This window comes from Periophthalmus magnuspinnatus, chromosome 19 (assembly GCF_009829125.3).
Source record: "Periophthalmus magnuspinnatus isolate fPerMag1 chromosome 19, fPerMag1.2.pri, whole genome shotgun sequence".
Taxonomy (NCBI): domain Eukaryota; kingdom Metazoa; phylum Chordata; class Actinopteri; order Gobiiformes; family Gobiidae; genus Periophthalmus; species Periophthalmus magnuspinnatus.
The window spans coordinates 2348190-2362783 of record NC_047144.1 but is presented as its reverse complement, the minus strand read 5'-3'; the positions used below and the strand labels follow the sequence as shown (position 1 = coordinate 2362783).

At 43.6% G+C, this 14594-nt stretch overlaps 1 protein-coding gene across 1 annotated transcript; it reads right to left on the bottom strand.

Moving 5' to 3' along the window:
• Positions 1–1338: 1338 nt before the first annotated feature.
• Positions 1339–11102, bottom strand: lhpp (phospholysine phosphohistidine inorganic pyrophosphate phosphatase). The gene is made up of 7 exons (XM_033984383.2): positions 10949–11102; positions 9526–9713; positions 8739–8892; positions 7784–7847; positions 5481–5573; positions 5239–5330; positions 1339–1449 (listed from the first exon to the last, which is right to left on the bottom strand). The coding sequence occupies exons 1-7, from the start codon at positions 11077–11079 to the stop codon at positions 1353–1355; spliced, it is 819 nt and encodes a 272-aa protein (XP_033840274.1). The 5' UTR covers positions 11080–11102; the 3' UTR covers positions 1339–1352.
• Between the last annotated feature and the right edge of the window lie 3492 nt (positions 11103–14594).

Sequence of the window (14594 nt, the reverse complement as noted above, 5' to 3'; positions counted from 1 at the left end):
AATATTCTAAAGCGACAGCAGCGTCAAAAGTCTTTAGCGCTACAGATGTCAACATTAAATATCATTCTAAAAATATATTAATTTAAAACTACGCTAACACCATGTGGCAAACACGATGTGGCTAACACGATGTGGCTAACACGATGTGGCTAACACGATGTGGCTAACTCGATGTGGCTAACTCGATGTGGCTAACTCGATGTGGCTAACTCGATGTGGCTAACTCGATGTGGCGTTGGCGCGTTCACGTTTCGGCGATTTCGGTCTTTAAAGTCGAACTAAACCGTCTACTTCACGGTGTAAACGGTGTTTGAATAGTATCTACTGTTGTCGTTTTTAGTGCAAATTAGGTCAAAACGTGAGTGTGTGCGCTGCCCCCGGTGGACAAAGAGATATCAAGTACTACGTGACATCACACAGAACTGACCCGATCACATCCAGGTGTTTCTGATATAAACGCGTGGCTGCAGGGGGCGGAGTTTAAAGCGTGGAGACCTGTTAGACCAATCACACAGTTCTTTATGCTGCCAGGCCCCGCCCCCCTCCTCCTCCCTCACTCTCCTCTTTACTCCTCCAGACTCCGCCCCTCCTCCCCCTTTACTCCTCCAGACTCCGCCCCTCCTCCTCCCTCTCCCCTTTACTCCTCCAGACTCCGCCCCTCCTCCCCCTTTACTCATCCAGACTCCGCCCCTCCTCCCCCTTTACTCCTCCAGACTCCGCCCCTCCTCCTCTTTACTCCTCCAGACTCCGCCCCTCCTCCCCTTTACTCCTCCAGTCTCTGCCCCTCCTCCTCTCTCACTCTCCTCTTTACTCCTCCAGACTCCGCCCCTCCTCCTCCTTTACTCCTCCAGACTCCGCCCCTCCTCCTCTTTACTCCTCCAGACTCCGCCCCACCTCCCCCTTTACTCCTCCCCCTTTACTCCTCCAGACTCCACCCCTCCTCCCCCTTTACTCCTCCAGACTCCGCCCCTCCTCCCCCTTTACTCCTCCAGACTCCGTCCCTCCTCCCCTTTACTCCTCCAGACTCCGCCCCTCCTCCTCTTTACTCCTCCAGACTCCGCCCCTCCTCCTCTTTACTCCTCCAGACTCCGCCCCTCCTCCTCCCTCACTCTCCTCTTTACTCCTCCAGACTCCGCCCCTCCTCCTCTTTACTCCTCCAGACTCCGCCCCTCCTCCTCTTTACTCCTCCAGACTCCGCCCCTCCTCCTTCCTCACTCTCCTCTTTACTCCTCCAGACTCCGCCCCTCCTCCCTCCCTCCCCTCTTTACTCCTCCAGACTCCGCCCCTCCTCCTTCCTCCCCCTCACTTGTGGGTGGAGTCTGTTTAGTCACACTTTACATCAGTTTGTCTCTTTACTGCCCCCTGTGGTGGAGGAGCAGGTCCACAGCTCGGCTCAGATTGTCCTCCGTCCCGTCGGCTCTGACAGACGAGTGTCTCTCATCACTGGCTCTGAAAATAGAAACAAAGACATTTAAAGCTGCACTGTGTGACTTTTCTGCTGGAGGATCAGCCACCTGCTTTTCTCCAAGTTCTGAACCAAAGATAAAACTAAAACATGGACTAGAACTAAACCAGGACTAAAGCGGGACTAGACCAGGTTTAGACCAGGACTAAAACGGGACTAGACCAGAACTAAATCAGGACTAAAGCGGGACTAGACTAGAACTAAACCAGGACTAAAGCGGGACTAGACCAGAACTAAACCAGGACTAAAGCAGGACTAGACCAGAACTAAACCAGGACTAAAGCGGGACTAGACCAGAACTACACCTGATCAAAACTGGGACTAAAACTAGAACTAAACATGGAGCAGACCAGGACTAGACCAGAACTAAACCAAGACCAGACCAGAACGGGACTAGACCAGAACTAGAGCAGGACCAGAACAGAACTAGACCAGAACTAATGCGGGACTAGATCAGAAGCAGCTCAGGACTAAACCAGGACTAGACCAGGACTAGACCAGGACTAGACCAGGACTAGACTAGGACTAGAATAGGATCAAACTAAGTCTACATCCAAACTATAAAATTGAGTTCAAACTAATCTAACAAATCCAAGAATTCCATGTATTTCAGAGCAGGTTTGTGAAGGTTAAGCTACAGAGTGAACAGCTTTTACACACGGGAGGGCATCTGACACACACGGGAGGGCATCTGACACACACGGGGAGGGCATCTGACACACAGGGACAGTTCAGAACATGTTTGTACAGGTCTACTCTACAGGGTGAACAGCTTTTACACTGAATAAAACCCCTGACACAATTGGCACCAGTTCATTGAGCACTTGAACACACTTGAACACACTTGAACACACTTGAACACACTTGAACACACTTGAACACACTTGAACACACTTGAACACACTTGAACACACTTGAACACACTTGAACACACTTGAACACACTTGAACACACTTGAACACACTTTAACACACTTTAACACACTTTAACACTTTATATTTGTGAGGATCCTGTGATCACATTTTCACACTTGGCTTTCAGATTAAGTCAGATGACACGGAGGGTTTGGCCCGGAGCAGCAGACGAGTGTAAAACCTGAGCAGATCTGATGTCACTGAACCTCAGGGGACGGGAAAGACCAGAGTGAACGACTAGAGTGAAGGACCAGAGTGAACGACCAGAGTGAAAGACCAGAGTGAAAGACCAGAGTGAACGACTAGAGTGAACGACTAGAGTGAACACCCAGAGTGAACGACCAGAGTGAACGACCAGAGTGAACGACCAGAGTGAAAGACCAGAGTGAAAGACCAGAGTGAACGACTAGAGTGAACGACTAGAGTGAACGACCAGAGTGAATGACCAGAGTGAACGACCAGAGTGAACGACCAGAGTGAAAAACTAGAGTGAAAGACCAGAGTGAAGAACTAGAGTGAAAGACCAGAGTGAAGAACTAGAGTGAAAGACCAGAGTGAAGGACTAGAGTGAAAGACCAGAGTGAAGAACTAGAGTGAAAGACCAGAGTGAAGGACTAGAGTGAAAGACTAGAGTGAACGACCAGAGTGAACGACCAGAGTGAACGACCAGAGTGAAAGACCAGAGTGAATGACCAGAGTGAAAGACCAGAGTGAATGACCAGAGTGAAAGACCAGAGTGAAAGACTAGAGTGAAAGACCAGAGTGAACGACCAGAGTGAACGACCAGAGTGAAAGACCAGAGTGAAAGACCAGAGTGAACGACCAGAGTGAAAGACCAGAGTGAAAGACCAGAGTGAAAGACCAGAGTGAAAGACTAGAGTGAATGACTAGAGTGAAAGACTAGAGTGAAAGACCAGAGTGAACGACTAGAGTGAAAGACCAGAGTGAAAGACTAGAGTGAAAGACTAGAGTGAAAGACCAGAGTGAACGACTAGAGTGAACGACTAGAGTGAAAGACCAGTGAACGACTAGAGTGAAGGACTAGAGTGAAAGACCAGAGTGAAAGAGTAGAGTGAAAGACCAGAGTGAAAGACCAGAGTGAAAGACCAGAGTGAAAGACTAGAGTGAAAGACTAGAGTTACACCAGGGCTCAGTCTGCAGAGACATCGGCTGGGAATGAGTGAGAAAGTACAAATACTACTACTATTACTACTGCTGCTACTACTACTACTACTACTACTGCATAAAATGTGTCTCTCAGTACATTTATATATTGTATGAGCAGCTCCTAAGGTCTGTATAAATCCACTGTGAACCGTCTGCATCTAATTATAAAGAGTTTTATCGTGTGATAATCAGGAAGTGCACATTAGTTTGCTAGTTGTTGTTGCAAATCTCTGCTGTGGCCTCTTAAAGCTGTGAAAAGTGCTTATAAACTCATCATGGTGAATATTAAGCAGCTCTTCTTGAGGTCAAAATGAGTCCACTGAGCTGTCTGCGTCTAATTAATCAGGAAATGTACTGTTAGCATGCTAGATGTTGTTAGCATCATAAAAAAACTCTGCTCTTGTATCTAAAAGTTGTGTAAATCTCTGATAAACTCATCATGGTGAGTAATGAGGATGTTCTGATGCATAAAGTGAATGAGGCGTCACTTTGTTTCACTTTAAACTGTTTGAAATGAACTAGTTTTGTTTTTCATGTTTTTAAACCGTAAAACTCTGGTGCAGAGACGTTAAACTGGCCTCAGTGAAGCTCGTTTCATTTTTGTCATAAATGAGACTGAAACATTTTGAAGCGGCTCCTCGTCTCACGTCTTGGGTTTATTTATATCTCTGTGTTTCCTGTTCAGTCACACAGGACTCCAAACTTTAACACGTTTAAAAATCTGTGAAACATCTGCTCCTCCACAGATGTGCTCCATGTACACTGACCGGGTTTAGACCGGGTTTAGACCGGGTTTGGACCGGGTTTGGACCGGGTTTGGACCGGGTTTAGACCTGGTGTAGACCTGGTGTAGACCTGGTGTAGACCTGGTGTAGACCGGGTTTAGACCGGGTTTAGACTGGGTTTGGACCGGGTTTGGACCGGGTTTGGACCGGGTTTGGACCTGGTTTAGACCTGGTTTGGACCGGGTTTGGACCTGGTTTGGACCGGGTTTGGACCGGGTTTGGACCGGGTTTGGACCGGGTTTGGACCGGGTTTAGACCGGGTTTGGACCGGGTTTAGACCGGGTTTGGACCGGGTTTGGACCGGGTTTAGACCGGGTTTAGACCGGGTGTAGACCGGGTGTAGACCGGGTTTAGACCGGGTTTAGTCCTGGTTTAGTCCGGGTTTAGTCCGGGTTTAGTCCGGGTTTAGTCCGGGTTTAGACCGAGTTTAGACCGGGTTTAGACCGGGTTTAGACCGGGTTTAGACCAGGTTTAGACCAGGTTTAGACCGAGTTTAGACCGGGTTTAGTCCTGGTTTAGACCGGGTTTAGACCGGGTTTGGACCGGGTTTAGACCGAGTTTAGACCGAGTTTAGACTGGGTTTAGACCGGGTTTAGTCCTGGTTTAGACCGAGTTTGGACCGGGTTTAGACCGGGTTTAATCCCGGTTTAGTCCCGGTTTAATCCTGGTTTAGACCCGATCCAGTCCTGGTCCAGTCCTGGTCCAGTCCTGGTCCAGTCCCGGTCCAGTCCCGGTTCAGTCCGAGCAGGAGTCAGTTACTGAATGAGTCTTTTTCTCTTTATGTTTCATAATCTCCTTCAGTTTCACTGGTGTCACTGTGTAAATCCAGTTTAAACTCAACATTTCACACAGATTTAAATCACATTACTTCTGACTGTATTTTGTTTATTTTAATTTAAACTCTGACCTGTATTTTCCAGTTCGGACCTGGACTCCCATCATGCCACAGCTCTGAGCTCCTCCAACGTCGTTCACCAGGTCGTCCCCGATCATCAACGCCTGGAAATGAAAAATAAAAACTGAAATCTGAGCTGGGAAACTAATCCAAGAAGTTTGTAGAGGATTAAGCTGCAGGTTTAGCAGCTTTTACACAGAATAAGACCCAAGGAGACACGGGGAGGGCATCTGACACGCAGTATAGCTCTGTACCTCATGTGGCTGTATTCCCATATCGTTGAGTACGCTTTGGAAGAACGTGGGAGAGGGTTTTCCGATGACTTGAGCTTTCACATCGCAGGCGTACTGCAGAAAGAATCACAAAAACAACAATTATTACACATTTAGTACAAAACACATGACAAATTACACTTTTTACTGTCGTCAAACTCCATTTAGATACTAAGGAACAGATTTGATTCTCAGTACTGATTCTGATACTACGATTATCATAAAAAACGCTCTTTCTTTAGTCAATAGAATGTGAGTTGGGGATGTGACGCTAACTGGAGGTACTACTGTGTCTGAAGCTGAAGTCGGACTTTAATCTGAGCTTTGTTTTACTTTGACACAATCAGACTATAAAAGAACTGAGATGATTTGTGCTGTTCAACAAGTCCCTCTTGAATAACATTACACACACGCTAGCATTAGCTTTAGCATTAGCTTTAGCATTAGCTTTAGCATTAGCCAACAGTTTTTCAGTTTGTCGCTCTCACGTTTTTGTTGTAAATTAAACTCCTAAACATGAGCTCGGACTGATCACAGGCTCCTGAACGTGTGATGTTTAAATCTGTTTTGTATTTTTCTTGAGTTTTCAAACTGTATTAAAACTTTTTTGACTGTTTACTAAAGTGTGTGTCGTGTCTCCATGGTAACTGCTGGTTTAGACCTAATTTAGACCTGACACAGACCCAGTTTAGACCTAATTTAGACCGGACATAGACCCAGTTTAGACCTAATTTAGACCTGACATAGACCCAGTTTAGACCTAATTTAGACTGGACATAGACCCAGTTTAGACCTAATTTAGACCTGACATAGACCCAGTTTAGACCTAATTTAGACCTGACATAGACCCAGTTTAGACCTAATTTAGACCTGACATAGACCCAGTTTAGACCTAATTTAGACCTGACATAGACCCAGTTTAGACCCAGTTTAGACCTAATTTAGTCCTAATTTAGACCTGGTTTAGACCTGGTTTAGACCCGATTTAGACCCGATTTAGACCCGGTTTAGTCCTGGTTCAGTCCTGGTTCAGTCCTGGTTTAGACCTGGTTTAGACCTGGTTTAGACCTGGTTTAGACCTGGTTTAGACCTGGTTTAGACCCGATTTAGACCCGATTTAGACCCGATTTAGACCCGATTTAGACCCGATTTAGACCTGGTTTAGTCCTGGTTCAGTTCTGGTTTAGACCTGACTTAGACCTGGTTTAGTCCTGGTTTAGACCTGACATAGACCTGACATAGACCTGACATAGACCTGACATAGACCTGACATAGACCTGACATAGACCTGACATAGTCCTGGTTTAGACCTGGTTTAGTCCTGGTTAAGACCCGGTTTAGAAACGGTTTAGAAACGGTTTAGTTCTGGTTCAGTCCTGGTTTAGACCTGGTTAGACCTGGTTCAGTTCTGGTTTAGTCCTGGTTTAGTCCTGACTTAGACCTGGTTCAGTTCTGGTTTAGTCCTGGTTTAGTCCTGATTTAGACCTGGTTCAGTCCTGGTTCAGTCCTGGTTTAGACCCGGTTTAGACCCGGTTCAGTCCTGGTTCAGTCCTAGTTCAATCCTGGTTTAGTCCTGACTTAGACCTGGTTCAGTTCTGGTTCAGTCCTGGTTTAGACCGGACTTAGTCCTGGTTCAGTTCTGGTTCAGTCCTGGTGTGGGGCGCGCTCTAGTGGACAAATGTGAGAACTGCACCTGTGATTTCCTTTGTAACTTTGATCTGGTCCAGTCAATGAATTTATCATCAACATTTTTAATAAACTCTTTAACTTTTACCAGTGTCACTTTGTAAACGCTGTTTAAATTGAACTACTTTTATTTTTTAAGACCAATTCAAATCACCGCGTCTCCATGGTAACGGCTGAACATTCCACCATAGAGATACATGTAGAGATAGAGATAACCCAAGCAGAATGACACTGCACAGTATCAGTACAAGTCTGTGTGGTCTAATAGTTTCTCTAAAGATACTCAGAATGTGACTTTTTGAGTATCGATACCGGCTCAAATGAGTATCTAGTTTTGATACGTGTTTTAGTAATGATTAGAATCTGATTTTTTCCAGTCCTGCTCCACAGAAATGTAAGTTTTCAGAGCTGGATTTGATTTGAAACTATGTTAAAAATGACTAATTCACATTCTATAAATTAAATAATGTATAGTAAATAAGAGGAGCGCAAGGACTCCCCCTGCTGGTGAACTGAAAACTGCAGAAGTTTAAAAGAGGCTAAAAACAACAGCTGCTGACACTGGGTTTTTAAACGGTCAAATACATTTCACACTTTACCTCCAGTGCTTTCATATAAACGCCCACATCGAGTTTAAGGCCGTCGGTCTCTTTGTAATATCTCCTGAAATGTGAAAAATGTTACAAAAGTTTAATAATAAATGTAAAATGTGAATAATGTTTGTGTTGAGTTGAATCTGGACGTGACTCCTGACTCCTCCATAATGTAGACCTGGTTTAGTCTTGGGCCTAAATCTGCAAAGGTCCTGGTTCAGTCCTGATTTAATCCTGGTTTAGACCTGGTTTAGACCTGGTTTAGACCTGGTTTAGACCTGGTTTAGACCTGGTTTAGACCTGGTTTAGACCTGGTTTAGACCTGGTTTAGACCTGGTTTAGTCCTGGGTTATATCTGCTTTAGTCCAGGTTAAGTCTTGGTTTAGTTCCACTGCAGTCCTGGTTTTGACCTAATTTAGATTTGATTTAGTCTTGGTTCAGTCTCCGTTTAGTCCTGGATCAATCCTGGTTTTGTTCTGGTTTAGTCCTGGTTTAGACCTGGTTTAGTCTAGGTTTAATCTCGGTTTAGTCCTGACTCAATCCTGGTCCTGGTTTGGTCCTGGTTTAGTCCTGGTCCAGTCCTGGTCCAGTCCTGGTTTAGGTTTGATTTAGGTTTGATTTAGTCTTGGTTAAGTCTCAATTTAGCCCTGGTTTAGACCTGGGTTCGTTCTGGTTTAGTCCTGGTTTAAGTTTGATTTAGTCCTGGTTCAGTCCTGGTTCAGTCCTGGTTCAGTCCTGGTTCAGTCCTGGTTCAGTCCTGGTTCAGTCCTGGTTCAGTCCTGGTTCAGGTTTGATTTAGTCCTGGTTCAGTTCTGGTCCTGGTTTAGTCCTGGTCCCAGATTAATTTTAGTTTAGTCCTGGTTTCGTCTATGTAAATGTAGTTTTGACATGTAGTACACTTTTAAAATCACATGTAAACGCTCATTGGTGTCCAGTGTTTTCCCGTGGTCATGTGTCTCACCCCTGCCCCAGAGAGAAGAGCAGCGGTTTGTCCAGCCCGATCAGGACCCTGAACGCATCATTCAGGTTTTCGTACGAGAATTTCTCCGCCGCGTCTCCGATCACGACACAGTTTGGGTTCGTCTGGTCCAGCCCCTCAAACTCCGGTAAAAGACCTAAGGAACAAAACAAGACGAAGGAACATTCATCAGCAGTTAGGAACGGAGCGAATCATTTCAGTCGTCGAGCAGTCGGCCATTTTGTTCCTACCAATCGATTAGTCAAAGGATTATTTCTATTTCACGTTGAGCTTTTCCACTTTAACAGAATAAAGGCTGCAGTGTGGTGGAGCTGTTGGGCTTCAGTCGTTTGTGTAGCTACCCTGGTTTCTGCTGATGTTCATGCGCTCATACTTAATTCACTTTCACACCTTGACACCGTGAAAACTAAAAGACAAATAAAGAAAATTCAGCTGCTCCGCTCCCCAGCTCTGGAACTCCCTCCCCCATGACCTCCGCGACACACACTCACTCTCACACTTCAAATCTAAACTCAAAACTCATGTGTTTAGAAAGGCCTTCTCACCCTGACCTCTCTGACCATAACTGCTCTGTCTTTTAATCTATATTTGCTTTAATCTATATTTGTTTTTAATCATTTTACACTGTTTCATTTTGTATTGTACGATTTTGAGAGTCTTGAAAGGCGCCTAACAAATAAAACGTATTATTATTATTTTCTTTTGTAAGATTAATGGATTTGTACATGGTTCCTGACAAAGAAAGGAGGAAATAAAAGGCATGCAGTACCGTCGTAGACCAGCAGGTGAGGCCGCAGTCCTCGCTCCTTCAGCACAGACACGGCGGCCGGTGCGGGGGAGAACACTTCCTTCACAGAGATGTCGAACCCGAGTCTCTGGAGTTTAGCCACAAATCTGTCTCTGGACGCCTGGGTCTCATTGGTGCAGAAACGAAGCTGCAGATCAGACCGTTTCAACCTAAAAACACAGAGGAGTCAGAAACAGATTCACCAAATGTACAGCAATCACAACACTGTAGAGTCCCTATTGATGTTTTGTAGTGGCGTCATGGTTGGGGTGTTCTGCGTGTATGTTTATGGTGGAATACACTAGCAAGCACAGCCAAACAAGTTTTAAAATTGTCTGAAAACTCGAGAAAAAATACAAAATGGATGTCAACAGCGCATTTTCAGCAGCCTGTGATCACTCCGAGCGTTCATGGGCCTGTTCAGAGTTTGATTTTCACAAAAAGGTGAGAGTTACTAACTGAAAAACTGTTGGCTAATGCTAATGCTAGCTTGTGACTGCAATGTTATTTGAGAGAGACTTGTATTTACAGCACAAATCAGCTCAGTTATTGTAGTTCCAGCTCAGTAATTTATGGCCGGACTGTGTTAAAACAAAGCTCAGATTAAAGTCTAACGAGTAACAGAGCTTCAGACGGAGCAGTGCCACCGGTTAGCATCACATCCCCTGGGAATATTGATGACATCAGCTGCAAAGTAACAAAAGTTTAACCTGAGCTGGACAGTTCAGAATCCTCAGGTGGAGTTAATAATGGTTAATATCTCTGTAATCACTGAGCCTGTCCACGTGAAAGAAAAACTGACATAAAGTTCAATCTCTGCTGGTTTAAATACACAAAAGTGAGATTATTTATTCACAACAGCTTCAGAAACTGCTGCCGTTAATCAACCCCAAAGACATGATTGTTGTCAGTGTCAGTGACTTTGGTGCCTCTCACAATACTTATACTATAACTTAAACACTTTTTTTTTTAATTATAAGGACTATTTTGGCTACTTTATCATTGTCTCCCGTTTGGTGCATAGTTAAAACAATAAATCAAAACTAATCTTTGTATAAATATTAACAAACTTTCCTCAAACTTGCAGCCAACTTTTTGCATTAACCAATTAAAGTCCAGATTAGAATGATATGGAAGCTAGTTAAATAATTGTCAATATTCCACTTAAAAAAAAATAATAATAATAATAATTTAAAAAAAAAAATAATAATAATAATAATAATAATAATAATAATAATAAATAATGCTATATCATCTAATTTCAAATAGTTAGAAATATATAAATAGCTCCATCTTTATTTATAGCACTGTTACTACCACTTTGCTGCAGGATGCTAACGGCTAGCTCCACTTTCTGTGCTAATCTCCGCTGTTTTGGCGCATTTCTCGGTGGTTTTGGCCGCACCTTTGCACCGCTTCTATGGACCCGGGGATGGCCACTCCGTCCCCGTCTCCGCTGTCGTACAAAACCCCGCACATGTCCAAAATGACGCCTTTTAAACTCTGTGCGCAAACTGGCCATCCTGCAGCCGCCATGACAGGCTCCGCTGCGCATGCGCGGCACTGCACACGTGACAGCGGGACGTGACGGGAGCCTGGAATTAAACTTAAATAACAATTAAATAAAAAAAATAAATAAATAAAACAGTATGTAGTAGTAAAAAGTGTGAGTAATGATTTAATACTATGAGTTAATATACAAATTGTTTTTTTGGGTTTTTTCGATCACGTGACACTTCCCTCAGCGCTGACGTAACGACGCAAAAGTAGTAATGCAGCCTACTGTACTTAAGTAAAAATGTTAGGTGTCTGTATTTTACTCAAGTCAATGTTAAAATGCATACTTTTACTTCAGTACATTTGAGAGCAGTATCTGTACTTTCTACCCCACTACATTTATGAACGGGACTAAAAAGTAAAAGTATATATATATATTTTATTATTTTTATTGTGTGAGACCTGCTGAAAAGGTTGAGGGTTTATATTTAACACGCTCTGTGGGTGGGTGGGGAGTCTCTGCCCCAAGTGGAGGAGTTCAAGTATCTCGGGGTCTTGTTCACGAGTGAGGGAAGGATGGAGCGTGAGATTGACAGGCGGATCGGTGCAGCGTCTGCAGTGATGCGGTCGCTGTATCGGTCCGTTGTGGTAAAGAAGGAGCTGAGCCCAAAGGCAAAGCTCTCGATTTACCGGTCAATCTACGTTCCTACCCTCACCTATGGTCATGAGCTCTGGGTAATGACCGAAAGGACAAGGTCGTGGATACAAGCGGCTGAAATGGGCTTCCTCCTTCTTTACCACAACGGACCGATACAGCGACCGCATCACTGCAGACGCTGCACCGATCCGCCTGTCAATCTCACGCTCCATCCTTCCCTCACTCGTGCTCCCTTAGGGATAGGGTGAGGAGCTCGGTCACACAGCTCGGAGTAGAGCCACTGCTCCTCCATGTTGAGAGGAACCAGTTGCCTCCTGGACGCCTCCTGGACGCCTCCCTAGGGAGGTGTTCTGGGCATGTCCCAACGGGAGGAGGGCCCGGGGAAGACCCAGGACACGCTGGAGGGACTATGTCTCTCGGCTGGCCTGGGAACGCCTTGGGGTCCCACCGGAGGGAGTCCCTGCTTAGACTGCTGCCCCCGCGACCCGGCCCCGGATAAGCGGAAGAAAATGGATGGATGGATGGACGTTCAGAATTACAAATAAAACCAGCCAGTACATTTTAAACAAGTTTTTACTTAAGTACATTTTTTTATGTGAAACTTTTACTTGAGTATTTTTTTGCTCTACAGACATTATCACAGACATTATCATAGACATTATCACAGACATTATCACAGACATTATCACAGACATTATCATAGACATTATCACAGACATTATCACAGACATTATCACAGACATTATCATAGACATTATCACAGACATTATCACAGACATTATCACAGACATTATCATAGACATTATCACAGACATTATCACAGACATTATCATAGACATTATCATAGACATTATCACAGACATTATCACAGACATTATCACAGACATTATCATAGACATTATCACAGACATTATCACAGACATTATCACAGACATTATCACAGACATTATCATAGACATTATCACAGACATTATCACAGACATTATCACAGACATTATCATAGACATTATCATAGACATTATCACAGACATTATCACAGACATTATCATAGACATTATCATAGACATTATCACAGACATTATCACAAACATTATCACAGACATTATCACAAACATTATCACAGACATTATCATAGACATTATCAGACATTATGACAGACATTATCATATACATTATCATAGACATTATCACAGACATTATTGACCATATTATCTGCCTTTTTACTATTTGTACTATAAGGTTCAATTTGGTAACACATTTTATTGTATCAACCAAAAAACGTTTGAAAAACACTGACAAAAACAAAAATAATTTTCAGTCCTGTTCATAAATGTAGTGGAATAGAAAGTACAAATACTGCTCTCAAATGTAGTGAAGTAAAAGTAAAAAGTACTCACTGGAAAATGTACTCGAGTAAAGTACATATACCTAAAGGTTTTACTCACGTACAGTACTTTTCTACCTGTACTTTGTTACGCTCCACCACTTCTTGTTACTACGGTGTGTTAAAGTCTCTAGTTTGTTCCGAGTCTCAGGTTCCGTTTTGTTTTCATTTTTAAATAAATCATTGTTCAAAGTTTCCTGCAGCGGAGGTCAGTCTGACCCAAGAACCACGTGAAACACAAACACTGGACGAGACTTTTCTCCCGTTTCCCTTCAACTACAACAACTTTAATGTTCGTGCAACTGAAGAAGTGAAGCAGAGGCGCCGTTGACCTCTGACCCTGGACTCTGCTGCTCGGATATTTCTTCAGCTTTTGTAAAAAAAAAAAAAAATGAAACTCGGGTCAAACAGAGACAAAATAATCTCACAAACTCAATAAAAGAGTCCAAAACATAGGCTGGAGAAAGATAACGCCCTCAACAACAGCTCGGAGTCTGAAGGTTCTTCTGCGTCACTCCTCGAATTCGAAGGCTAAAGGAGGAGCGGCCATCTTTAAAAACGAATTCAAAAAGAAAAAACGTTCAACATGACACAAAACTGACTGTTGTGTCTTTAAGTCGAGTTTAAATCTGTGAACGCGTCAAAATCAGACCTGGAGTTGTGTTTGTTTCATTCTCACATGTTTGAGTCACTTTATTATTCGTCTGTGACGTCTACAAAGATCAAAACACGACGTTACACCTCGTGATGTCATCAAGTGAACAGAGACTTTTACCTTTAGTTCAGCAGAAGAACGACAAGAGACAGAGATGAAATGAGAGAGAAGAGAGAGAAGAAAGAGAGAGGGAGAGAAGAAAGAGAGAGGAAAGAAAGAGAGAGGGAGAGAAGAAAGAGAAAGGAAAGAAAGAGATGAGAGAGAAAGAGAGAGAGGAGAGACGGAGAAAGAGAGGGAAAAAGAGAGAGAAAGAGAGAGGAAAGAAAGAGTGATGAAAGAGAAAGAGAGAGGAAAGGAGAGGAAGAAAGACAGAGAGAAAGAAAGGGAGAGAGAGAGGAAAGAAAGAGAGATGAGAGAGAAAGAGAGAGGGAGAGAGAGAGGAGAGAGGAAAGGAGAGGAAGAAAAAGAGGGAGGGAGAGAGGAAAGAAAGAGAGATGAGAGAGAAAGAGATGGAGAAAGAAAAAGAGGGAGAGAGAGAAAGAGAGAGGAGAGAGGGAAAAAGAGAGAGAGAGAGAAAGAGAGAAAGAGAGGGAGAGAAACAAAACTCATCTCCAGGTCTGTTTGTGACGAGGAAACAACATTAGAACAGATCATTTTAAATATTTTTTGGGGGTAAATCCTGTGTTAAATATTTATTACAGTTTTAAATCAGTTTTGAAGTTGTGAAGTTTGTGAAGAAAAACAGAAAACAAAAGCTTGAAAAAATTAAGGAAACGGCGCTGAGATTGAAAATAGAATTCCATCCAAAATGACGAGATCATTTCTGAGAAGGTCGGCCTTTTCTGACTCAACGATTT

Excerpts from the sequence above, each read along its gene's own strand:
- lhpp (XM_033984383.2), bottom strand. The coding sequence starts at position 11,079 with ATGGCGGCTGCAGGATGGCCAGTTTGCGCACAGAGTTTAAAAGGCGTC. Across the intron at positions 9,714-10,948 it reads TCCATAGAAGCGGTGCAAAG|GTTGAAACGGTCTGATCTGC; the intron begins GTGCGGCCAAAA and ends CTGTGTTTTTAG. Across the intron at positions 1,450-5,238 it reads GTCCGAACTGGAAAATACAG|AGCCAGTGATGAGAGACACT; the intron begins GTCAGAGTTTAA and ends TTCTATTTTCAG.